Raw genomic sequence first — 27,373 nt, 5'->3', positions numbered from 1 at the left:
TTATTAAAACGAACCAATAATCGTGTTTTTATTTACAGTTGTACAAATCATACATTCAAGGCAGTCATACCATGATTTCAGTTAATCCATTTTGCTAACAAGTTTGCAACTGCAAAATATTCAGTACACCATTATTGGGGGGGAGGGGGGAGGGGAACCCTTGTCTAACAAGGATGAGGAACCATTTGGTTGCTGAACTACATCTAACTCCCATCAGCCCATGCAAGCATGGCCAATGGCCAGGAGTGGTGGGACTTGCAGTTCAGCAACATAAGTAGGGCCAAAGGCTCCCCATACTGGGCTTATACCACCTCTCAAACACCAGTTACCAGCTGCATATTATAAAAGTGGCAAAGACTTGAGTCCTATCGGGAGAATTCTGTCTGAATGCACGACAAACAATCACATGAAAGAGAGCAGGAGTACACTGCCAAGCCCTCCCACCATGTCGCTGTCTTCTGATGGCAAGTTGGAGAGTGACTTAAAACCTTGCTCTCCCTTGCATCTATGGACAGAATTAAAGGTCTGGGGTTTTTTTATGAAACCAAATTGTCTGAACTATATTTGGCTATGTTACATGTATATTTTAAGGTTACCTTGTCCGAAAATCATTTGGCAGATATTTTTGCTAGAATTTAAACTTGAATTAGCAGAAAAGTTTGGTCTTCACCTGTAAATTAACATCAACTCTGATTTCTTCAGAAGTCCAGTTTCCACCTGCTTATTTCACTTTCTGTTTCTTCCTTGCTTGAAACTGTTCTGTTTTATTCTTGACGGACTTGATTAGCATTGACAATGCAGGATCTATGGATTTCTTGGCCGCAGGCTCTGCCATACTGTTCCCTCCCCCAGCTGCCTCAGCAAAACCTTGCTCTCTTCGACGAGCTTTCTCCTCCAAAATCTTTTCCACTGCTTTTGTTTTCTTAAAGTTTGGATCCGAAGGATCCAAATTATACAAATGAGAGGTATACATGGCTTGGAATCTGGCATCAGCAACATTAACCTGCGAAGAGCAAGAGAGGATGCTTTAACAGCACTAGCTAAAAAAAGTAGGAGAAAAGTGTGCCCTGCAGGATAGTTCTTAATCAAGAATCTAGATCTTAAGGAAATGTGAAAATGCAACAGCCTGTTTTAAATATTAATTTTGACCCATACAAAAATAGGTTTATTTCATTCCAGGAAGGTGGCCTTATTTGGGCATCAAGAAAGTCCTTGGAATTTTTTTTCTAGATAGCATATCTGCAACCCCCCCCCCCATAAACACAAAAAAGGATGTAAAACTTTTTTGATTTCTGACACCAAGCTCAAGATCTGCAACTCAATCCTTTAAGTGTCCCTTTGGATACAATGATATAAAATGTGTTTTTGCATAAATCGTAATGTAGTTATTGATCTACTTTAACACAAAATGACTAGCACTGTTATTAGACTTCAATAGGGGAAAGCCCGTAGTGTTACCTGGAAGTCATCTGTCAGCAGTTCCTTCTTTTTCACCAATAGTTTCTTTTTCTTTTTGCTCAGGTTCTGCTGCTCCACTATCTTGTCATAATTGAAGTGTCTCCTTTCATCTTCCTCATCATCCATCACCAGCAGAGCCATTTCAGCCTGTTACAATCAAAACAGATAGGATCTGTTTGCACAACATTTCACCGAATATGGGCTGCAGATGTTTCTGTGCCTCATCTAAAGGTTTGGGTTGCTAATGCATAATAGCAAGAGCTGTAATTGCCTCATCGGTGCCTGAATGACAGCCTACCAGCAACCCCCCCTGTAAGATACTCTGATCTTTCTAACGGAATACCAATATATAAGCATCATTAATAAATGTGAACAATAAAAGAAAAACTTCAAAACGAGAGTATCCATCTCATGGTTTGTTTTTGCAACTCATTACTTTTTGCAGTTATTACCATGTAGTTTCCATTTTTAAGGTAAATACAACATATCATTCCGTCACCCAATGCAACTTTGTAGTAATGTTAACACTCCTAACCCCAGGACTTCATTCCGATGTCTAATCTTAATACTACTTCAGCATGTAAATCTACTACCTTCTGCTTTTCCATGTCATCTTCATTTTCTTGGGCATTTTCTTCTTTCTTGGACTTCTTATTTGAACCTAATTATAAGCACAACACAAATAAAAAGCAAGTTTTTAAATATCCAAGCGTAACCAGATTGGCGACACTGCAAGAATGTATGCTCACTCTCCTGAATGCCCGCTGCAGAAGACAGTTACATTTCTTTGAGGAACGTCAGCTGGAAATCAACACGAAGATGCCCACAGAAAATGGCCAGAGCCTTTTCCAGCTATGAGCAAGTAGAGGGAGTTTAACAACCTGGTGCCTACAGGCACCATGGGGCCTGTGAAGGTTTTCAGAGGTGCCCCTGTGCAGGTGCTCCAGATCCGAGCTTTCATTTTTTAAAGAAGTAAGTCTCTAGCCCTCTTAGAAAGAAAGTTATAGGGAGAAATGTGCAGGTACCTTCAAAGGGATTTCTTTGCAACGAGAGTGGTGTAGCTACCTTTTATATTTTTCTTGGTATTGAGGAATGTTCCCTGTTGTTAGTAGGCAGCAACAGCATCAGTGTGTGTGATCTTCATAGTCAGGGACAGCAGGACATTCCCAAGGGTGGTTCTCTCTCTTATTTTGTGTTCTTCCACCCTCCCCATGACAGCCATTTTGTGTTATGCCATGCCTCACAGCAGCCATATCAGGACCAGGACCTCCAGCATTTCCTCAAAACTGAAAATGTGTTAACAAGTCCAAAAATCTGCATTGATTTATTTCTAAAATCTAAATTCAAAATCCATCTTCAAAAGGATGTATTGTTTTACAGGTTCCCAATAGGTGCTTGTTAGGGGAAAGGAAAGAGTTTCCTTCTGAAAGAATCAAGCTTTTAAAATATGAAGTTAAGTGTGTGCCACATACAAGCTGCATTCACACAGCAATAAGTGAAACTTTCTGGCTTAATGTGGTTTATCTGAAACAAGCAGCGTGCATGCTGCCTGATTGTTCCAGTTTCTCTCCTCCCCTAGTGCGAGCAGGATAAACAATAAAGCTACAAGTTTTAAGAAACCCTGGCTCCCTGTTATCTCTGAACCAAGCAATGGGGTTTACTGTTCCCTAGCAAGTCATGATTACCAAGTCCACAACAAAGTATGGTTTCAGGTTGGCTAGTGATCATGCTTTGTTAGGGAGTAACAACACATCCATCATCCTTTAATCAGGCAGAACAGGAATCACTCATGCCAGGTAAAGTGAGAGTGACTGGGCAGTGAGCACAAGGCAGTAAGCACAAGGAAGTCTGACTAATTGTTACAGGTGAACACACATCATACGATGAAGAAGAACCCAAATCATGCTCCAGGCAGCATATGAAAGGGGCACCCCTCTAAAATTATGTGCAGTATACATTACGTAAAAGCTGTTCTTTTTCTGCCCCATGTACAGAACTCATTCTAACCAATTCCCCAAAGAAATATGTTTTTCTGTTGAAGTGCAAAATTGCCTATGGCATGAGACATTTTGAAACAAGCAAACCACAATGCTGCATGTGTCTCCAGACTTGGTTTCCAGGAATCAAAAGAGAACAACAATCAAATCAATCATCTTATAAAAAACTGTTCAGGTATGATAAAACACAGAATATATTATGTGTTCGTAACAGTAACAATCCCCTGCAGTTTGAACTTTGTTTTATAGGCCAATCAGGCCCAATTGCTCTCAATTTGTTTTCCATCATCGGCCAGTAGGAAATATGCATTTTGTCTCTTGCTGAAAAAATAAATTCACTACTGAAAAGTTAATAATCAGGTTGGAACAGTCATGAAAGTATTTTATAGCAATGCCTTGGAGCCAGGCTCAGTTGTAGCAATTTGCTATTTTACTTGATGTTCCACAGCCAGCAGATTGCTTTTTCAAACCTTAAAACACATTTGAACATTAAATGAAACCTTTAAAACATTGTTAGAGAGAAACACAAAATGCATTACTTGAATTACTACCTGAATATATGTGCTCAAATTCCAGCTACAACACTTAGTTTCATAAAACTCAATGGGTGTTGGTTAGGGCATTTAAGAACCTACTAAGGAAAAGATCTGTGGTTGCCCCAAAACTTTCAGCGACAATCTGGAGAGCTGTCTGAGTTAACTTGGCTGTTTAATAGGGATTCGACTTGTTTTAAATTGTAAGCCATCCCCTGGGAAAACTGCTTTAGAACCTTGGGGGCATTTTCCAAAGAAGCTTATGGAAGCAGCATGGAGGAATGCTTTTCAAAAGGAATTTATAAATCTTGCTAGGGACTCCAGAAATAGCTATTTGAAATATGGTGGCTTTCATTGTCAGGAACTATTTCAGTAAGGATCAGTTCTACAATGGTTACTTTAATGTAACATAGTACAACCACCTATCAACTGCAGAAGGGTATATATAGTTTATATTTCTCAACGTTGAAGGAACATAAGAATTTACTTAGCTGTGAATTCTCCTCCTGTTTTATTTCCCTAGACGGTGGTCTAGAATTCAGGGGTGGACTAGGAGGTATTTCCCATATTGCCATTATATCATGCGCTATTTTTACAAAGCAGAAGTCAAAATCCCATAACCCAGCTCGCTTGACAGAAGACACATAAGTAGGCTAACAGGTGGGAGCTGATCAAATCATAAAGGAAACTCAAGCAACACAATTTAGCCGTGGGCGTGGGGGAGAGAAGCCATTTCACTCACTAAGGAAAATTATACTGAATTTTGATGCTAGGGTGGGAGAAATATTGGGGCTCTCCTTGTGTGATGTTTTAGCTTCCTAAAAATAGTATTTTATCAGTTTGCCAGATGACCTGGAGGCTACATTCTTCCCTAACATCTCCCCTTCAAAAGAACTAAAATTCTCCCACTATTGGCAAATGACAACTACTCAGTGTTCCTGCTCCTCCCATCCTGGTGACATTCCTTCTCTCATGCTTCACTGGGCAGCCACTCTAGCAGGACACATTACAAAGGAAGTAGCTTCTAAGTATTATTTTTGTTTGTACCTGTCCTACTAATGCTGCCTGACTCTCAAGGATTTCCTCTGCCTAGTTTCTCTAGCTCTTCTCAGTTTAGAATTTCCTATAAATGCCTCGATTTCTTAACCACCACCTAAGCAAAAATACAACCCATCCACTGATCGTTTTAGTTGCTCTTTCCTATAACTTTTTCTGTTTTCAATATTCTTTCTGACACCAAAAGTGTGGCAAAAACTTATTATATAGTGGTACGTCTGGTTAAGAACTTAATTCGTTCTGGAGGTCTGTTCTTAACCTGAAACTGTTCTTAACCTGAAACTGTTCTTAACTTTAGCTAATGGGGCCTCCCACTGCTGCTGCGCCGCCGGCATGCGATTTCTGTTCTCATCCTGAAGCAAAGTTCTTAACCCGAGGTACTATTTCTGGGTTAGTGGAGTCTGTAACCTGACGCGTCTGTAACCTGAAGCATCTGTAACCCGAGGTACCACAGTACTGGAAAATGCATTTGTCACTTTTTCCCCATGACATGCTGAACTGACATTCTAAAATGAACCAAAAGTATTCTGCTGCATAGTTGCAATCCATTTAGAGCCTCATCAGCAAGCATGGTTAGATTCCTAAGGGTTCATCATCACATCTTATGACTGAAGGATCTTTAGGAGCCTTTGGAAAGGGAATTTGTCAACATTTCTATGAAAATCTTAGTACGTGATATCTACTTGACCACCTTTCACAATAAATGACATCTAACCTGCTTTCCCAAGTTCCTCAGCAAAGTATGGGTCGTTCAAATCAACATCAGATGGGCATTCATCTTCCGTTAGCGTTTCGTCAGCAGCTGCCTGAAACAAAACACATTGCATTTCAGTTACTAAACACCAGCAGTGCATTAGTAATACAAGTAAATATAATATACAAACACAAAGTTTCCAAATAAAAGTTTCAAGGAGTAACCTCAGGGTGGATATTTGCAACACAGGAGGAAAGTGATTTAAGATGGCTGCTTTCACCGAAATCAAAGCCACTATAGGGCTGTAGGCATCAATATGGGCTTCATTAACGATTACATGAACACATACACAAATTTCAATGCTTTATTAACTTTTGGGTGATTGGTATCATGGAGAATAGCTCTTTCTCCCTTCCTCAGAACCCTTCAACAGTGAGCAGCTGCCGTGCAGTAGACAAGCAACTACAGTGGTACCTCTGGTTACGTACTTAATTCGTTCCGGAGGTCCGTTCTTAACCTGAAACTGTTCTTAACCTGAAGACCACTTTAGCTAATGGGGCCTCCCGCTGCTGCCGCGCAATTTCTGTTCTCATCCTGAAGCAAAGTTCTTAACCTGAGGTACTACAGTGGTGCCCCGCAAGACAAATGCCTCGCAAGACGAAAAACTCGCTAGACGAAAGAGTTTTCCGTTTTGGAGGTGCTTCGCAAAACGAATCTCCTATGGGTTTGCTTCGCAAGATGAAAATGTCTTGCGAGTTCCTGCGGGTTTTTTTTTCCTTTCCCCCCCTTTTTCTAAGCCGCTAATCAGCTGATCCGATCAGCAGATAAGCCTCTAAAAGCAGCTAATAGCGCTAATCCGCTAATCCGTCAATGGGCTTGCTTCGCAAGACGAAAAAACCACTAGACGAAGAGAATCACAGAACGGATTCTTTTCGTCTTGCGAGGCACCACTGTATTTCTGGGTTAGCAGAGTCTGTAACCTGAAGCAGATGTAACCTGAAGCATATGAAACCCGAGGTACCACTGTAATGTGTTTGCAAGAACACATCTATCTTTCAGCTGTCTCATACAAGAGGTACCATTTGTTACTAACCTTCTCCTAGTGATCAACAATTGTTCCTAAACAAATAGCACCCGCTGTACCTTTCTGTATAGAAGCCACTGCTAGCTGGATAGAGCTGGAAGGTAAGTATTACCAAAGCCGGGACCTTCAGCAATAGTTTCCCTGCAGAAAGCATTTGTAGCAGAAGTCTTCTTTGCAGCATGTGTGGGGAACCTTTGGCCCTCCAGATGTTGCTGAACTACAACTCCAAACAGCCCAGCAAGCATGGCTAATAGTTCAGCAACATCTGGAAGGCCAAAGATTCCCAGACCACTCTTTAGAGAGTAGCTGGAGACATACATCATTTGACTTACGTTTAGGATAATTACGAAGAGAATATATGGAAGAGTAAAGCAATACAGTACAGTGGGTGTGTTATCAAGTGTAGATATGAGAAATTCGGGTGCAATTTCACACTTGATCTTAAAGATCAATGTGTGGGCTAAAAAGGAAATCACAACCTCTTAGCCTAACCTCTCTTCCAAGATAAGTTATGGGGATAATATGATGCAATCTCTCTATAATGCCTTGTTCTTCCTTGCAGGAAGTGCAGGTTATTAATGCGATAAAGCAAATAATTAGGATTCAATGAGGCAAACAAGAAAAAGAATCAATGAACCAATCAATGAATCAATGAATAAAGACATTGAACCCAAGGTCATAACCATGTGAGCAATGTCTTGGGCATTTTCAACAATCGCTGATCCAACACAGAAACATCTTACCAAAAAATAACCTATTAGAATTGTGAGGTGAGCATCTCCAGAATAAATGTACTCCGAAGCACAGTTGTCTGTTCAACAGAATTCCTTGGCTGACATATTCAGAAATAATGGACATCCATATGGAGTCAACACTCTCAGAGTAATAAAAGGCCAGTCTCAAAATTAAGCAATGTCTGGCACCCCTCTTGTTTACTTTAGAGGAACAATGAAGAAAAGTCTATCTTCATGGGGACACTGCCATTAGTTTTCCAAAAGAAACCCAAAATGTATATTTCTTTGAAGACTTTCCCAGCGTTAGAGATACGCTTTTAAAATTCTGCAGGCAAAATTTGCTCACCACTTAAGACTTTGGACAAAGCTACAATTCTCATCCAAGGCTTGGCAGCTCCAACATGACATTTCAGCAAGAATGACCATTCCCTTTAGCAATGCAGAACTTATCAAGGACACAGGATCAAAGGAGGATTTTCTGGATAGACTAATACACTTATTTTCCTTTAATCACAACTTAAAAAAAAATAAAATCCCATGGCTGCCAAAGGCAATGAAAAGCGCTCAGGCCTGTTATGACTTAGTGCTACCTTGATCAATCACTTGCTTACTCTCAAGCTTTCTGTTAAAGCACTTTGAAAATAATGTATCTAAGAGGAATAGAACACAAGTTGTAAAGCTGTGTTCCAGGGAACTCATGGTTCCTTTGAGACTTTTATCAGGGGTTCCTCAGCAACAGTGGGAAAGATTCCACATGAACCTGCCAGTACAGCAAGACAGCACCAGACGCTCTCCTCAACATGCCTGCCTCCGCTAGCTGAGATGTAGTGAATGGCAACGGAGCCGAGCCTTTTCAGCGATGCCAACTTGCTTGTGAAATGCCCTCTCTGGGAGGCTCACACTGAGTTGAACTGGCATATAAGTTTGCTTTTTAAGCTGCTGCTTTTACTTTTGTTATTTTATAACATTAGTTTTTGCTGTAAAATGTCTGCAGCTGCTCTGGAAATCATTTTTTGAAGGGTATGATAGAAAAGTTATAAATTAATTAATATCAAATTTCTCTGAAGATAACATTGCATCCACTGTTACTAATCTCCTCTTGCCATGAGCAGCCCCAAGGGTGTGCTGGCTTTCCAAGCTATATTTGCAGGCATTCCTTGACAGATGAGTCACCCTGGAAAAGGGTTCCCCTAAAGAAAGTAAATTTGTAGGACACTTGATTAAAGTCTTTACTACCTTCTGCTTTTTCTTCAGTTTCCTTTTCTCTTTCTTCTTATCCAGAAACTGTTCCCATGGTGTCAGTGCATCCTTCCCTTCCAACTTGTTTCTTACCATTTCTTCAGCGCTTTCTTTAAGTCCTGAGGTCAACCAGAAAAATACATGTAGCCAAGTTAGCTCAATACCTGTATCTGAAAATCTGGATGCAGATAAACATCACACCCGCATGAAGCTACTGTCCGAATAGCAAATCAGAAAATACTACTGGTGAACCAACTGAGGGATTAGAGAGAAGGGGCTTCATTCTTACTTAGCGGCAATGTCTCAGTGGGAAGTGACAAGCAACATTTCTCTGTCTCTCCAGGACGTTCCTTTGTGGAATTCTGCAAAATGCCATCTCAGCACCTTATCTATTCTAGCTTTCTGTCTAGATATATATATGTGTGTGTGGTGCCATTATGAAAGGCTGGAGTCTCTAATATGGAGTTAACACCTAGTGTGCACACTTTCTCCCTCCCCCAGTTCTAGCAGTTTTTGTACTGTAGAAAAATGGACAATGAATATGGCAAGGACAGGGGCATCCCTAACAACTGAAATGGAGCTTTTCTTGTCCTCCATCAATAGTCTTGAAGTGCTCCTGGATGTGCAGTTGAATCTGGAAGCTCCAACTGCAACTGTAGCCAAGATTGGCCTTCCTCTACTCCAGCTGGGAAGATCTGCAATCCTTTTTGCTTGTTCGAGATCTAGAAATTGTGATTCACATTATATTTCATTTCAAGGCCAGCTGGTTGGCTCTACTTGGGGCTTTGCTCAGAAACTGTGGAAGCCCACTTCTGATTTGCTTGGCAAAAATGCAAGTGCTCTAGATAAGAGTCTAACAACTTGAAAAATACAGTTAGGTAAAAACAGCAAAAAATCCACATAAGGGTGGATGGCACCCTTCATAAGGGTGGCATAAGGGTGATGATAGTGCTCCATACTAATTTTTTTCTTGAAAAATGCTCTGCCACCCAAAAAGTTTGAGAAACCATGGCTCTGGAGACTGCACTGATGGACACCTACCCCTTGTCATCCAGGCACAAATTAAAGAGGTGCTCTTGACAGTTAACAACAGATCTATATGCAGGCTGCTAAAATTATTTAATCTGCTTTGTTGTTTTTAATTTATCCATTTGCTTGATGGTGCTTTAGTATGCATTTATCACACTTTGAAGGTTAGGTCTATTTGTTTATTATACTTTTACAGTTACTTGGGCTAGACTGGACAATAGATAAATGAGAGACAGAAGGCTTCTGGTATAACAGGAAATCCAAGATTCAAAGCACTAATTCAGTTATTTAAGAATTAGTTTAGAAAAATCAGAGAAATTTAAATAAAGTGGCTATTACTAAAATCAAGTGCAAATTAGTCAGAATAAATAGGCAGACAAAATTTATCAAGTTCTTCTTATATTAATTTTCATTAGCAGCTGCAAGAACAGAAAGATCAAAAGAAGATGATGTTGCTATCGTCTACCAGTGTATACTCCCAGAGGGAGCTGAAATCATCAGCCCACTAACTTAAGATTGTCATCCCTCTAGTTCCCTTTCATCATCTTTGTGCACAAGAAGAAATCTTTAAGGGTAGCATTCCCAGACCTGTCAACAGCTAGAAAAAGTTGCATATCATATTGAAATGTTTGATTGAAAGAAACATCCTCCTCTCCCAGCCCCATCCAATGATGACTTCATAAGGCCAAAAAACCAAAAAAACCCACATCCCATGGGAAAGCATACTACTTGAGTTACAAGAGACTAGAAAAGAGCATAAATCAATTTCTTCTAAAATTCAAGTTACCTATCATTAAATGTATTATCTTCTACACACACTCTTGGGCTTTCTTGTCCAGCTTCCTGCAAGCCCCTTGTACCCCTGAGAATCTGCTCCCGAAGGCTGAGCACCTCCAAAATGGAGAGCTGAAGCTGGTAGTGTGTAGCAACTTTCAATCCAAGAGTGCACTATTTTACATTTACACACATGCACACTCTGCTTGGACATAATGCCAAACCATGGTTTGATACTAAACATAGTTTAGTGCAAACCAGTTTGCTGTTACACCTGAACTGACAAACTATGGTTTGCAATGACCCGGCAAACCAAGACTTCAAACCAGCACGGTTTGGTGTTACATATGAACCAACACACACAGTTCTTTATAATGGCCATTAAACAGAGGGCCAGATCTCCATTTCTAAGGTTTAGCTTAGAAACAAGTAATTTTTTTTAAATGTTAAAAGAGGTTCGAAGAGATCATTTACCCATAAATGATGGAACTGCATGCACAGCCAAAACTTTCTTTTCCAGGTTTAACTGCTACAGCTACAATTCCTGTTTTTCTAAACAGAACCTTAAACGCGGCGTGTCGTGATGTGCTAGCAGTGTAATGCTTTTTCCAGCACAGGGAAAAATAATAATTCTGTCATCCAGGAGGACACACTGCCTTTTCACCTAAGACCAAAACTATCATGTCCCTTTAATTATATTTTTTACTGAATGGACATGATGGGAGAAAGAGCTCCGTTGAGATCATGTACTATCCCTATATAAGACATATTCTGGCAACTGCAAATATACTAAAATATTATTGTTGTTATTATTATTAGCAGTACTAATGTTATTAGTAGTAATAATATTTCCCACCCTTCATCATATGGTCCCACAGAAGGTTACCACCATTTTTTAAATGCAATATCAAAATCAGCTAAAAGGAATGACAGCCAAGAGAATGAAGTGGCTCCCATAAGAAGATATCCGAGATGTCAAAGGCCGGGGGAAAGATAGCTGTTAATAATTTTGGAAACAGTCTGATATGTTTGTTCATGTGAGATATATGCAAATAGTGGTTTTTTAAAAATGTACTATTGTGATCTTTATCACCTTGCTGTGGTTGTTTTATTGAGTGACTACTACCCAGAATGAGATCGATGGATTGACGTACAGATATAAATACTTCAAATGAAAATAAACTGAATGAGTTTTCCAGATTTCTTAATCAACTGCCTAGAAAATGAAATCAATTGCTCCATCTGGAAAAGTTTGAGTGGAAGGAACAGCCTTTTCATGAAACCAGAAAGGGGTTGAACTTCCTCCACAGATTAGATTGTCTTAGAAACAGCCAGCCAAATAACTTTCCAAGAACAAATGTGATTGTCTAAGGGGTGACAATATACAAAGCGTAAGCAATAAAATGAGCTGTTTAGAGCAAACAGAACATATACTTAGAGGCTGAAGGAGGCACAATATATCCCTACGTTCATCAATTTAAAAATGCACACATACAGTCACAAAACTTTCTTATTTAACACTTAATACTGAAAATTCAGTGGAACTGTTGAAGATAATGAACTGCAGAGCCTCCCCACGGCAAACCACCACTGCAGAGAAGCACACTGTGGACCATGTTTTCATGGTTTGTGAGCCACTGCAAAGACAGAAATACCTTTGATGAAGGGTAAGATATAAATCTCTTAATAAATAAACAAGAACAGAACCCAGACATGGAGTGTGGAGAACTAACAGGCACTGTTCATTCCCCTTCCTTCTTTTTCTCCATATGAGACTGGCTGTGAAAGTCCTTGTGTTAAGATGTTCCCAACTCACATGGAAACTGCCCTTGTCTAAAAACCGGTTTCGACAGATGCCACAGAGTGGCTGCTTCATAATGCAAGCCATTTATTGCATTAGCATCCCATAGGATTTGGAGACTGGAGAGGACAGACCGGGGGGGGGGGGGGGAGAGCAGAGCAGGCGGGGAGAACAAGGAGATTTTATTCACCCTGTTGCAAACTTTCTGCCTGGAGGTTTGCAGAGGGACCTTTCTTCATTTCAATTTGCAGCGTAAGAACACCGTACTTTTTAGAAGCAACAGTCAAAAGAGAGCAGCTGAAAGTGACCTGTGCATGGTTTTCAATCAGAAGACATGGATTAACATTGGGTGTGCATGCTACACTCAGGACTCAACTCCTACCTTCAACAGGGGTGGAGTGACGAATACTAAGGACGTAGAAGAAGCAAAGGGCTGCATTTGTATGTGGAGACATTTGGCAGCTGCCATTTTGAAAAATGAAACACCATCGTGCCTCCATGGCAACTCTCTCCTATTTGCATATTAAAGGCACAAAGCCCCACTTTGGGTCATAGCTGGCAACTCCATCTTTCTTGTGGGGTGGGAAAAACCTCAAGGCCACAAATATAATAGTCAAGGAGTATTTTTCAGCAGCTCACCAACCCCTAATATTATTTCCCCTAAACAGTGGTTCGAAGCTCAACCAAAAATAAGCCCCAAAAGACGGAGAAAAAGAGTGAAAGAAATGTTAGCTTTGAAAAAATATTTCAGTACCTTTTGAAAGAGTAACTTGGAACTTACATATTTCTATTGCTGAATTTAAGCTGGTCAGTATTAAAAAAGAGAAAGGGGATTAAAGAACACTGCAAATAGTATAAGCCATCTACCTGGAACCCATTTGATTTCCATTTCCATATCAGTTTCTTGATGTTTCTTTTCTTTTTCCTGGATACTCCTAAGTAGTTCTCTGTACTTTGCTATTTGCTCTTCATCATCTCTGGAGTGTTGCTTATGTTTATCGCTGTCTGTTGTGTGCTTTACACCAAAATCTTTAAAAGAAAAGAGAAAAAGAGGAACTTCCAATAAATAGGTATAGAAGTCTAAAAAGGAGAGATGGCTCATCTTAAGCATAATACACCAGGGATGTGGAATCTGAGGCCTTCCAGATGTTGTTGGACTCCAATTTCCATCAACCCCAGCCAGAATGGTCAGGGATGATAGATGATGTAGTTCGTCGACATCTGGAGAGCCACAGGTTCCCCAGCCATAGTCTGTACTGACAGAATGGCTCTTCCGGATTTTATACTGGGACTTTTTGCACGCAGAGCATACCATATCACTGAGCTACTGTCAATTATCCTGAATTTAAATAAGTATTGTATTTGGAAATGAATAGTAGTCAGAAACACTTTTCACCAGCTCCACCTTGTGGAAAGCTAACACAGATTTTCCTCAATAATTGCATTCTTAAATTTAATCAAAATTCAGTTTATCCTTTGGGGAAAAAATATTTATAAAGCACAGCAAACCAAGATGAAATGGAATGACTGCATAAACATTTTAATAAATATATAGAAGAAAGTAAGAAGCACAGAATATTCTTCTCATCTGATCAAACTTTTTACATTTCTATTCTAACCAGCTGAAATTCATTTCCCCCCGTTTGTGCTTAATGCCACAATAAACACACTGGCTAGAATTCTGTCATGTACCCAGTAAATCAATGAATAAAACATCAGGATCATGTTAAGGAAATGGCTGTGTATTTTTCTATTAAAAGCTTCTTTCTGAAAACATAATTAAATTCAAGAACTTTCCAAACTGGAAATACACCAAAAAGTCTTTGGTCTGGTGACACAGCTTAAACCACCTTTTTTAACTACAGTGTACTTTCATGTAGCCTGGAGATCACGATGAATACATAATGCAATAAAAATAAGACATTTTCTGGAGCAATAATCAACAATAGTAGATTAAAAGTATTCTTTCTGCATTGTGATGCAGCTGTGATAAATTGTACGGAATAAATAGAAAACGGAAGTATTGCTGGCTTATATGTTCACTGAGTAACTGGGATGTTACTCTATCAGTTTCCAAGTGATATCCCATTTGCTTGTTTATTTCATGCGTGCACACACTCCACATAATACAATTAGTTCCCTCTGTATACCATATAGATCAGTACATCAAAAACTCACTGAAACAACTGGGGGGAAAATATATGGGAATATCAAAGTCCCATTACAATGCTTAAAAAAGTTATATGGGCAATCAAACTAAGTACCTTTCAGCTATATTTTGGGTTTCGCTGTATTAAAAATCAAAGTGACAGCCCTTTGGTGTAATGGTGTGTGCCACTGTGAAATTTTTACATGCCTGACTTCCACAGATCGTGGCATCAGTATAGATGACATAACTGGATATAAAAAGAGAACCCCATTATGGGGTACTAGTCCTTATCCTAATGTGACCTGGAAGTTATAAGTAAATATTCTGCTCTCCTAACACTTAATGTAAAGATCAGAACACTAGTTATTTGTTACCAGCAAAGATTAATTATCACCTCCTGTAGGAAAGAAGGGTTTCTACATAGACAACAGAATCTTCCTTTGAAGGTAAACTTAGGGTTCAGGAAGCATGCAAGATAACCGAATTTAGTCATTTATCCCTAGGGCCATGCTTTTTGAACAGCAAACTAGGCAAGGTAAACAAACAGCAAACAGACAGGAACTTGTAGGAAATAAACAGTGGCACACAGGAATGAAGGTGTTAAAATCACCTCTTCCCCATAAGCATATATTAGCTTAGTACGTAAAAACGCCAGCTTTTCAATGGCCAGGTAGCTCAAAAGCTCAACAGGGACCCTCTTTTCACTCCACACTCTCAAATATAAGCCCTATCCTTCATGGGTCCCCAGACCAAGGAATCGGTGAGAGAGACATTGGAGCCTTCCTGGTACAGGATATTGATGGGGAAAGCAGAACTGTCACAGCCCTCTGATTCCATGACTTGGGTTCCACGCTCTCCAGGGCAAGTATACCCTTCCCCGCCTTTACTTTTCATGTGGGCACTGTGGCAAATTGTCACACTCACTATCTCTAGGCTGTTGATAGGGATCCTGTTACTCTTGTGTGATTTGCTGCCCACTTTTATCTGTAACTTCGCTGTTTGAAGACAGCATCCATGTACGCTTGTCACTTTTATTCCAAGTAATAAATCTATCCTTATTTATTTCCTACTGCATGAACTTCTTCTAGGCATTTGGTTAAGGTTAGAAATGCATATTCATAATGGATGCATGTTTTAACTGCAGCAAAAGTCCCTAAATCTATTGGGAGTGTGCACAAGAGTACATGTGAGTGCTGGATACACATGTGAGTTCAGACACACACTTTGTAAAAATGGCAGAAGATTTAAAGTTCTCACCACACTTTCTCTATCACCCCTGAGGAAGTAGAGAAAGATGGATCACTAATGCACCAGTAAAGGGCTCAAGCCTGTAAGATGCATACCAAATGTTATCCACAAATGCACACATCAGCTGGCAAGGCTCAGTCTTCACAACCCACAGAATATTAAGTTTCTCTACAACTGCACGATTTCAGGAACCCAATTCCAAGAAATAGAAACATTTCCATGAACGGTAACACTAGCCAGAGCTGCAGCAATTCAATTGTTCCCAAGGATCAAAGAAAACATATTCCAACCACACACAAAACTCCAAAGCCTTGTTTACAGAATGATGGTTAATACAAATTGTTCGGTCTCAGCCACCTGTCAAATTTGCCCCTCCAGGGGTGGGGAAATAAGGATCTGGTTCCCTATCCATGCTTAACTTGCTTGGTTCCCAGTACGTTTCTGAGCACAATTCAAAGTGTTGGTGCTGACCTTTAAAGCCCTAAACAGCCTTGGCCCAGTATACCTTAAGGCGTGTTTCCACCCCCATCGTTCAGCCCGGACACTGAAGTCCAGCTCCGAGGCCTTCTGGTGGTTCCCCCTCACTGCGAGAAGCAAAGTTACAGGGAACCAGGCAGAGGGCCTTCTTGGTAGTGGCTCCTGCCCTGTGGAAAGCCCTCCGATCAGATGTCAAAGGAATAAACAACTATGTGACGTTTAGAATACATCTGAAGGCAGCCCTGTTTAGGGAAGTTTTTTAATGACTGATGTTTTAATGTCTTTTTAATCTCCTGTTGGAAGCCGCCCAGAGTGGCTGGGTATAAGTAATATAATAATAATAATAATAATAATAATAATAATAATAATAATAATTATTATTATTATTATTAACACTGAACCTTCACAAATGCAAGTACCTTGCTGTTCTTCCTCCTCTTCCTCACTTGATGAAGCCAAGTATGCTTGGAAGTCCATGTCCAGAAGTTCATCTTTTTTAAATGTTCGGCTGAGGGAAGTCACTCTCTCATGATCTGTCTCATCCCACGTGATGTCTACCTTAAGACGGAAAAAATATTGTGCTTTACCTTCAAGTCGCACACGTGTATGCATATACATATAAAGACTGGCTTAAAACAAACTCAATCCTCACGCTAGACCACAACAAAGAATCAACCTTCATATTTAGAATTAAAATTTATGGCTGTCAGCATTTCTTCCTGCACTCTGAAGGGATTTCAGAACAGCCCCATTCCCCAGTATGTCCATGATTTTACACAAGTGAAAAGCGGCAGTGACGAGACTGGGGAGAAAAGAAAATATGTAAAGACAAATGAGCAAGGGCTGGAGAGAAACCCCCAGAAATTTAGTTCCAACTGCAAATGAAATATTAAAAACTGAAGAGCTAGTGGTTTCTAAGTGTTGTTTTATGACCTGGTCAGCACTCTGTGCATGGATTAAGTGTTTACTGCCTTGCCAAAGAAACTTACTTTGAAAGAAAGAAGAAGTAATTTGAATTCTAAAAATATATTTTATTCTTGGATATTGTCCTGATTGGCAGTAGTGGTGGACACTATCATTATCACCACCATCCTGTCCTACGGTTTTAGCAGGGTGTAGAGTAGGGCTCAGTTTACTACTTTTGCATTTATTCACATGGTTCCTGCTAGAGTGTCTAAATTCCTGACACAGTCCTGTTTAAATTCGGAGACCGTCTATGCTATTCTTTTCATGTATTGCATTTGAAGTCCTTTATGCCAGTACCAGAACTTATTATGTTGATATATTGGTATTTTTTGTTTGACATGTTCCCTGTTCAGAGTTAAGAGTTACTTATGTTTTTGTTCAATTATACTGGAATGCAGTGGTTTATGGAAATACACAGCAAATACCATAAACCACAGGAGACGGGGTGAAAACGGGGTCATAAAACATGAAATGGGTATATCAGAGGTGAAGCAAAAGATGTATTCTCATGCTATTTGGTATATGTAAAATGAAGTTTAGAAGTGGGATTTCTCTCCTAGAATGTTCTGGTTGATTGTGAAACAAAACAGATCACTTTTAAGTCAACACAGAATCCATAAGGCTCTGTGATTTTAGCAACAGCCAATGTGGCAACAGGGTTAGAGCACTGGACTTAAGATTCTGAGTTCCTAACCCTAAGCTCCTAACATACAAATGCAATTGTATTCAGAACATGCTTTGCAACAAGCATCAGCTATGTGTCACCTTTGTTCCAGGATTTACATAATTTCAAATGCAAACTTTCCAGCAATGAAAGGTATTTTTTTCCACTTGTACTACACACACAATTTAAAATATATACATGTGGAGACTGATGTGTGCAACAAATGATTGGTTACAAAGAGAGAAAAATAGAGTGCTTAGAAAAAATGACTCTGTAAACAAATTTACACAAATTCTTTGAAAAAAAATGTCTGTATCCATCTTTTTCCTGAAGTGGAACATGTTAATCAGATGTTTAAAAGATGTGACTAACATGTTTAGAGTAATACAAATTCAACAGGCACATTAAAAACAGCTAGCACAAGAGAAAAAAAGGCCATACAGAATGTATTTTAAACTTTTTTAAAAAGAAAACTCCCAATCAACACTGCCAAAAGCACACACACACACCAAGCAAGGTCATGAACCCACAGAAATCCAGTGCACAAGTCCCCAGGAAGATAATACATGAGAACTCCGCGTTTGATAACTGCATCAACACAATATGGATCATTCCTGCCTTTCTATCTACAGTGTGATCACTGCTGTATTTACAATCTTTACAAATTAAGAACTCGGAAAACTAAACAAGTTCCAAAGGGCTACAAAAACACTGTTAAGGTACCTTTGAAGTCGACACAGCAGCAGATGTGAAGTACTTTGGTTTATAAGAGTCCACTTCTGAGGCCACATCCTTTGGCTCGTCATCAAATGTCACATCATCTGGAATGAATCTTAAAAGCCGAAAAGAAAAGGAATTGTTATTAAAACAGATACAAGGAGGCTTCAAAGGAACAAATGTTGATAGGCCCAGCCTCTCTCTTAATTAGTATTAGCTGTTATTAGATATATTAGAAAACAGTTGTTGTTCAGTCCATGGTTTGGGTGAAGAGGTCAGACAAAAGTGTTACATTTCACTCAGCACAGGGAATGTCTGGTCAGCTCCAGTTTAACCCCACTGAAAAAATGGTGACACCCCAATTACTGTTGCTGAAGGGGAGGAACCTGTAACTCACAAGGCCTCGAAGGGTAGGAAGCCAGCAAAGAGGCAATAGCTTAGTGGAAGAGCACGGATGTTGGATGTGAAAAATCCCAAATTCAATACCGGGACCTCCAGAATCTTGGGAAGCAGAGCTGGAAAAGACCTGTCAATGAGACCCTGGAGGCACACGGCCAGACAGAATAGCAGACTATACAGTGGTGCCCCGCAAGACGAATGCCTCGCAAGACGGAAAACCCGCTAGACGAAAGGGTTTTCCGTTTTTCAGCTGCTTCGCAAGACGATTTTCCCTATGGGCTTGCTTTGCAAGATGAAAACGTCTTGCAAGTGTTCCGATCTTTTTTCGCTCCCCCCGTTTTTCTAAGCCGCTAAGCCGCTAATAGCCTTTTAGCCGCTAATCCGCTAATCCTTTAATAGCTGCTAAGCCTTTAATAGCCGCTAAACCGCTAATAGGGTTGCTTCGCAAGACGAAAAAGCCGCTAGACAAAGAGACTCGCGGAACGGATTAATTTCGTCTTGCGAGGCACCACTGTACTGAGTTACAACAGACCATTGGTGTGACTCTTTTTAAAAGGTAGCTAAGTATGTTTAAGGTGAAGTTCAGTTTATTTTATTTATTAGTTAACTTTATATATCACCCTTCATCCAAGGATCACAGGGTGGTAGCTGTATTGCTGGTTAAATGTTTAATGATTATTGTATTTGTTTAAAAACCAATTAAAATTTGTATTTAAAAAAGGATCACAGGGTAGTTTACAGTATAAAAACTACAAAAATACCTAAAATAACAAACAAAACCATAGCTCCACCTCTCTGCAGTTGTCACAGAAAGGACCAGTTATCATCATCAGCACTGAGAGTTGTGAATTAACCATCCTCTGGTCAAACTGTTCAGCATTTCAGTCGCTTTCAAAGCAATTACTCTCCCCGATATCCAGTAAAACATCACCAACTCCAGTGATGAGTGTGAGAAACTTAGGAGGTACATACTTCATGGCTCTCTGCTTATAGCATTGACACTGACAGTGAAGGAGCATGACCACTCTAAAAAAGTAAATTCAATTTTGTATGCAACATTAAAACACAATTTTAACTGTGTTAAAAAGCACCCTAATATTCAAAAGATGCAAGCCACAGTCTGCTGTGGGAAAGGTAGCTTCAGTGCTTTAAAACAAGATATAAGGGAGCCAGAGTGTGTCAGGCATTTGAATGTTTCAGGTGAAATTGAGAAATCTGAGTTCAGATTCAGCTTGGCCATAAACTACTGGGATGCTAGGGAAAAGTTAACAACTTCTGTCTCAGGAACCCTCTCTCAAAAAGAATAACAACAATTAACCATCTTCACGAAGCTGTCGCAGGAGGAAAAGAAAACCCCCCACAATACCTCAGGTCCACGAAAGAACAACTGCTTTCAAATTCCAATCCATCACATTCTTCATAAATTTTGTTGGCTGTTTCGGGAGTGTCACACTCTACAACCGCATAGAAATACTTCAGTCGCTTGAACTGATAGTCTCTCAGTTTTTCCTTATAAATGCTTTAAAGGAGAGAGAGAGAGAAATCAAGTAAGGCTAAAAAAATGAAGGAACAATGAAGCAATTATACTGCAATCCAGTTCTCACAGCTGTGTGGCATAAGAGTATACAACAACATATGAAACTCTTCATGGTTATGACCAAATATCAGACACTAGTGCCACAATGCTGGACTCAGTGAGGACTCTAAGAATATGTTCTGATGTACTTTAGAATCCGAGTTCCTTCACAACTATGGATACTCCAGAGCAGCCTTCACCAGCCTGGTGACTCCTGATATTGTTGGACTCCCACCAGTCCCAGCCAGCATGGAAAATGGTCAGGGATGATGGGAATTAGAATTCAATAATATCTGGGGGGCACCAGGCTAGGCAAGGTTACTCGAGAGCAGGCTTCCTCGAACTCGGCCCTCCAGATGTTTTGAGACTACAATTCCATCATCCCTGACCACTGGTCCTGCTAGCTAGGGATCATGGGAGTTGCAGGCCAAAAACATCTGGAGGGCCGAGTTTGAGGAAGCTTGCTCTAGAGTCATGTGCCAGGATATAAAGAGTTACTTTTGCTGTACCCAAGGGATTGCATTCACACATAAATGGTTGTTGTTACATTTTTTCCTTTGAACAGCAGCTCTCATGCTATATCTCTTGAAACTCCCTTGATTTGCAAAAGCATCTTGCTTTGTGGCATCAGGAGCTTTCGTTTGAGACAAAGAAGTTCAAAGGTACTCTGAACACAGCGAACTATTGGTGAAAAACTTTGAATCCCGTCCCCCGTTTGCCAATCCCTCCTAATGAATAGTTACCCAAACCATGGTACGAAATCAATGCATGAGTGGCCCTATGCAGAAGTGAGCATGATCTTAAATTCATCGGCTGGTCAGGAACTTAGCGCTAATACAGCCTTCTTCAGCCTTGGATCCCTGGATATTGCTGAACTACAACTCTCATTAATCTCTGATGGCTAGGCTGGATGGGAATGATGGAAGTTGTTAAGTCCAGCAACATCTGAGGAACCAAGACTGAAGCCTTCTGGGCTAAATGAACTGAAAAAGAAAAATCAACATGCAATAGTTTAGGTCTCCCCATACAATTCTACCGGCCACTGTTTACAGAGAAAGCCAGATATGTCTCTGCTTTAAGAAACATATGCATTTATATCCCCTAACTTTCCCCAATTACTTATCAGCATTATTATAATATCACCGTATATCTATCTACATGGCACTTGTTCCAAGGGCCCTACGGTCTGAGAACAGAAAGCAATGAATGAACAAAAGTGGCCATGCTGTTTGTGTTCTCTGAAGCACCAAATGTGTTGAAAATGCTAAACAAAGGTAAAGATGCATTATGGTAACACTTAAACTAGCATTTTTTTTCCTTTTCAGACTTTTAGAACTGATGGCATGTTTATAGAAGAAAACTGGCAGTGTTCACCCAGAGGGAGAAAGGTTCCATCTAGTGGTGGAAATTCATTGTGCAGTATCATGTCAATACTTGTCACTTCGATACCTCAGGGTCATTCTGCTCATCATCCACCATCACAAATGCAACATGCAGCTGTAGTGTTCAAGTTGCTCAACTCGTCAGCCCTGCCTGCCTCCACAAGAAGCAAACAATGAGGCTTAGTGTTACCTGCAAACCAGAACTTGTGTTTGTTTCTCTATACAAACCATGAGTGGAAGCCAAGGAGCAAAACAAACTTTCGAGTGCTGATTCACACGTAGCACCAAGCTCAGCCTCTTGGCTTGTTTCTCCCAGATGTAAGCAAGATGTAGCAGAGTAGGAACAACTGGGCAGTATGCACAGTGAACCATGGTTTATACCCAACCATTGCTTACTGTTACATGTGAACCAAACTAATGTTAGGTCCACTACATCCCAAATGCTTTGATGTGAAGACAAAGTTTTTGGAATGAGATACCAATAGAAAAAAAGTATGTTAAACTAGAACCATTATGATATTGATTACTAACTTTAATTCTTCCTAGGATTTCAAAGGGGTTTATTTATTATTTAGTATATTTATTAAAAGTATATACTGCCCTTCATTTGAGGATCACAGGGCGGTTTAAAATATAAAAACACAGTACATAATACAAAAACAATAACCCTTCCCAATTTATTGGATTTCAATAGCAAAATTTTATATATATATGGGAATTATTGTATGTCAGGGTTAAACACCTGTCATTCTCTGTGACATCTTCAGGAAGGCTTAATAGCTCAGTTGGACCATTCACTTCCTCCTCTTTCATTCTCTCTTTCCCAAACTCTGAAGGATAGATCTAGAAACAATAAAAAGGGTGCGTGACATAGTATTAAGTGGCTTGAGAACAGCTTGGGCTTAGATTTTAAATAATAAATTTCCCCATCTTTCCCTTCCGCCTTAACTATGATTTATACAATGAAATCCACTACTCACATTGCGCTATGAATAGGTCTTTATGCATGAGGCTCAACTGACACGGACAGAAGTTCATGGTAGACTGCTTTAACAGCAGAAATGTCTTAACCTTTGGTGTTCTGTTTTCATGCCTCACCAGTATACATTTTCCACAGAGTTCTATACTAAAGGATTCCTTATGGATTCCAGAGGGGGGGGGGGGATTGCATTTACTGTCCAGTTAAAAGAGCATTCAGTGAACCTAACTGTGCTGCAGAATTGTAATCTTACTCTAATATAGGAGTGGCAAACTTATAGACCTCCTGGTGTGGTTGGAATTCAAAGTCCCATCAGCCTCAGCCAACATGGGCAGTAGTGAGAGATAATAGGAGTTGTAGTCTAGTAACATACGGAGGGCCACAGTTTTGACACCTCTTCCCACACCTTCAGCGCAAGTCTAACCAAGTATTTCAACTGAAACACCACAATTTACAATTTCTCCAGCACAACCCATGCTAGTCTCACAGTTGCAACTATTTGCAAAAAGATGGGTGGATTCCTTCGCACTTCCCCAAATATGCATTATTTGCACGCTGCTGTTGAAAACAAGTGCTTACCTTTACAGAAAAGATAAAACCACCTTTAGGTGTAAATGAATTAAGTAAAGCCAGTAGGTCCTTAGCTTTCAGTCGATCCCAGTCCATGTTGCAAACTGCCAATCTACGTGTGATCTGTGTGTAAGAAAATAATTTCACAACAGCTGCCTAGACCTTTAAGGTAACACAACAGACTGCATATATCACCCTAAGTAAACAAAAATGCAGTTATGAAATTAGATTTGTGCACAAAGAGGACTCACAGTAAAGTATGAGCACGGCTACAGAGCTTTCTGCCTTGGAGAAGAACCAGAAAATGTGATCAACAAATTACATATTGACTTTCCTCCTCCAGTAAAGATCATATACCTTTGGCTGGCTGTTTCTTCTTCATATACATACATATACACATCAGGCCAGACAGACAGTTAACCATTCTTGCTTAATCCAAGGAAGGATAAGAACCCAGGACAGCAAGGATAAACTGCTAAATCCACAAAGACAAAACTAAGGGCAGAAGATACAGAACCAGAATTTCAACAGAGGTTCTGCAACTATTTTGAGTGGCTCCTGCTTTAGTTTTAACCTGGTTGACAGTTGCAAAAACTGCTGCTAGAAGCACTGAAATTTTAAATGTGTTATATAGAAATACTAGAAAAACTCTTGTTCCATATATGTTAGGCCTTCCCTCCACCCCTAATGAAAAAGTGAGCTGTAAACTTGCTGGAAGTGTGGGAGGCTGCAATCCTATAAATCACTTACTTATGGACTTGCTTTTTATGAGGACTGGCCTTGAAGGAAGGCAAGAAACGAAAAACACTCTATAGAAAGAGCTACTTAAAAGATAATTATGTAGTTAGGTCTTTCAAGATTCCTTGAGCCTTACCGCATCTGCACGAGGGGCATCTTTAGCCAATTCTCCCCATCCATGTTCAACTTCAGGCTCCTTTGGATATATCTCAGCCAAATCCTCCTCCTCTTCATCATCATCAGAGCTGGTTTCTATATTGCCTTTCCCCCTTGCCAAATCCGGCCCACTGTCGCTTTCATCAATCTCACTTTCATTTCCTGTTTCTTCTTCATCTTCTGAACCACTTTCTTCTCTCATTTCTCCCTCCTCTCCCAAGGCGCTTTCCTCTTCCAGATCCCCGCTATCCTCTGACTCACTTTCTTCTTCAGTCTTTTCACTACCTTCCAATTCATCAAGATCAAAGTGCTCCACATTTTCACAAGTTTCCTTTTGCAAGCAATGTTCATTAATGTGCTTGCTGAAAGAATTATCTTCCTTTCCTAAATGAAGGAAAAGCAATACTTTTAAACATACATATGTACAATATAGTATTTTCCAAATCTGAATTACGTCCAGTTATCCCTCAAAAAAAGATGGCACCTCAGACATGCAGAGTGTGAAGGAGAATGGTATATTGTTAAGATTTTCAGTGGTGATTGAGATGTTCGTTGACCAAATTGTAGCTTACAATAGCATGCAGCTAACTATCTGGGAAACCAAATGTACAAGACTACCTGTCAAGTGGCAAAAATAATTTTCTATCACACATGAAAGTGGACAAATTCAGTAAGAAACTGTTTTTTAAAATGTAAATGTTTTTGATATCACATTTAGGGAGGAAAATAAACTACTCACTTTGGTGAAAATAGTTTTCATAACACTGTGTTTTCACGGTTTCTATTTAAAAGAGAGATTCCGGGGGGGGGGGGTGTCCATGGATGGGTTTAGGCCGGGAAACTAGGCAAGTGCACACACAAATGTGTGTGAGCACACACACAAACCCAACACAATAAAATAAATTCTAAGCAGAAAGCTTGTGTGTTTATGTGCATTTTTCCCTGGAGGGGGTTCATAGCTTTCATCAGATTTTCAAAGGGGTCTGTCACCCAAGAAGGGTTAAGTGCCACTGCTCTAAGTCACAGGTAAGAAACCACGACATGCTGTCCTCAGCCCTTGACCTAAATTCTTGTGAGTGATGAGGGGGGAAACTGGGTAGCAAAAAGATAGAAATGGCAGTGGCAGGAGAGACAGAAAAGGTGGCAGCCACTAATATGAAACCCCTGGCATAGTACCTCCCCACTGGGATGGCAGCCACTCATAATGAAGGGTTCTCTGCAACTCACTTTAGGGCTCCCAAAGCCAGCCTTTTGTCCTTGTACTGGGAGCCAAAAGTCTGGGGGACATGCAGGCTCCTGGAAGGCATAAAATGAGGTATAAGCATGATGGCATAGGATCCTGTTTATAGGGATAGGCTAACCATGATGCTGTGGTACTCTGGTGGTGGAGAGATTCCAACTCTTTGCAAAAGACTGCACTACAACCAGTTCCACTGACACTTGGCACAGCCCTAATCCCCAACTAGATTCCGCCATCTATTTCAGGAGTTGAGAATCTGAGGCCCTATAATTCCTATTAGTCCCAGCCAGCATGGCCAATCATCAGGAATACTGCAAGCTGTAGTCTAGCAACATCGAGAAGATGACAGATTCCCCATCCCAACCAATTTAAAGTACAGCTCTAGGACAGTTTTCCTCCTCAAGTTTAACATATTTTACCTCCACAGAGTTTACCACTAAGTGCACTTCTTTCTAAATCATGTTCGGAAAACTTACTGATCTTCTGCGACACCACAAAAGCCATTATTGTGCTAGTTTTGGCAAAAGTAAGCCGTCTCCAATAAAAGTGTTGCATGCAGAAAAAAGAGGCATAGAGAATTATTATTCATTTAGGCTATGCTTCTATGCACTTACTTGGAAGTTCCATTGAAACCCACATAGGGGTTTGGATGAGCAAATCTCGGTATATTAAACCAGGAAACACGAGCCTTTTTTTGCTCCTCCCTTCATGGCAAGGCATTTTATGTAAATTGGGAAACTGCAGGTACCAGTTTCAACACAAGCCAGGGTCTTAAAGTACATTTCAAACCATGGTTTAGGACAATGGCTTGTTTCAAAGCTGATGACCATAACTTCCCAGTTCAAATGAAATGGAAAGGGGTTCATTAGCTACTTCCTAGTTTCACTGCTGCACCCCACAAAGGGTAAATCAAGGGGGCTTGTGTGCATAAGCAAAAGACTCATGATTATCTCAGTTTGATAAACTGAGGTAGGATTATCCAAACTGGCTAATAAAATATTACATCCAAGAAAAGCTGAGTAAGATTGAGAGACAGGTGACAAATTTCAATTAATTACATTCAACCAACCTAATTCATTTCTCTTATGGTTTACATAATTGTCTATGCTGCTATTCTTCACTGCTTTTTCTTTTACAGTCTTCAGGTTCTCAGGATACTTTCTGCCTTGCTTGTTCTGCTTCTTTGGTGTAAGTTCCTTTACTTGTTGCAATTCAATCACTTGTGTGCCTTTTACAGTCTTTTTGGACTTTAACGATTTGCTTTTCTGGCCTTCATTTTTTAAAATACCCAGTTTTGACAATGAGGAACTTTTATCTGTCCCTTTGCTTTCTTTCCCAGAGTTACTCTCAACAGGAGACTTCTCAGATACTCTCTTTTCTTTAGTCTTGGCCTTCTCTCCCTGCGATTTCTTCTTAGTTAATTTTTGGTCAGACTCTGAAAGATCCGAATCTGAATCGGAAAGGTCATAAAAGCGTCTCAGGTCCTCTGTAGAGCTGTGTTGAACAGGCCGCCCTCGCTTATCCACAGTTCAACTTGAATTTTTTATCATGAAACATGGCCTGAAATCTTTTATCAATTTTGATTTTGCGATCTTTTTCTGGCATTTCCCAAAATCTTGGGTCTTTTGTAATGCGGGAAAACCGCTGGTCACTAATGAGCTCCTTTTTAGACTCCATTTTCACACTTTTAAAAAAGCCAAACTTGAACTACTA

The 27,373-nt window shown here is 40.0% G+C and overlaps 1 protein-coding gene across 1 annotated transcript; it reads right to left on the bottom strand.

The window, feature by feature from the left end:
* Positions 1 to 27,367, bottom strand: ESF1 (ESF1 nucleolar pre-rRNA processing protein homolog). The gene is given in 14 exon segments (XM_082215516.1): positions 1 to 1,003; positions 1,459 to 1,605; positions 2,052 to 2,119; positions 5,760 to 5,850; positions 8,793 to 8,914; positions 13,267 to 13,428; positions 16,693 to 16,831; positions 18,627 to 18,735; positions 20,386 to 20,538; positions 22,720 to 22,820; positions 23,536 to 23,649; positions 24,401 to 24,804; positions 26,730 to 27,187; positions 27,189 to 27,367. Coding segments are annotated over 14 exon segments (2,499 nt in total). The 5' UTR covers positions 27,338 to 27,367; the 3' UTR covers positions 1 to 721.
* Between the last annotated feature and the right edge of the window lie 6 nt (positions 27,368 to 27,373).

This window comes from Podarcis vaucheri (assembly GCF_965113315.1).
Source record: "Podarcis vaucheri genome assembly, chromosome: 3".
NCBI lineage: Eukaryota > Metazoa > Chordata > Lepidosauria > Squamata > Lacertidae > Podarcis > Podarcis vaucheri.
The sequence above is the reverse complement of the archived record's forward strand: the minus strand, read 5'-3'. Positions and strand labels throughout refer to the sequence as shown.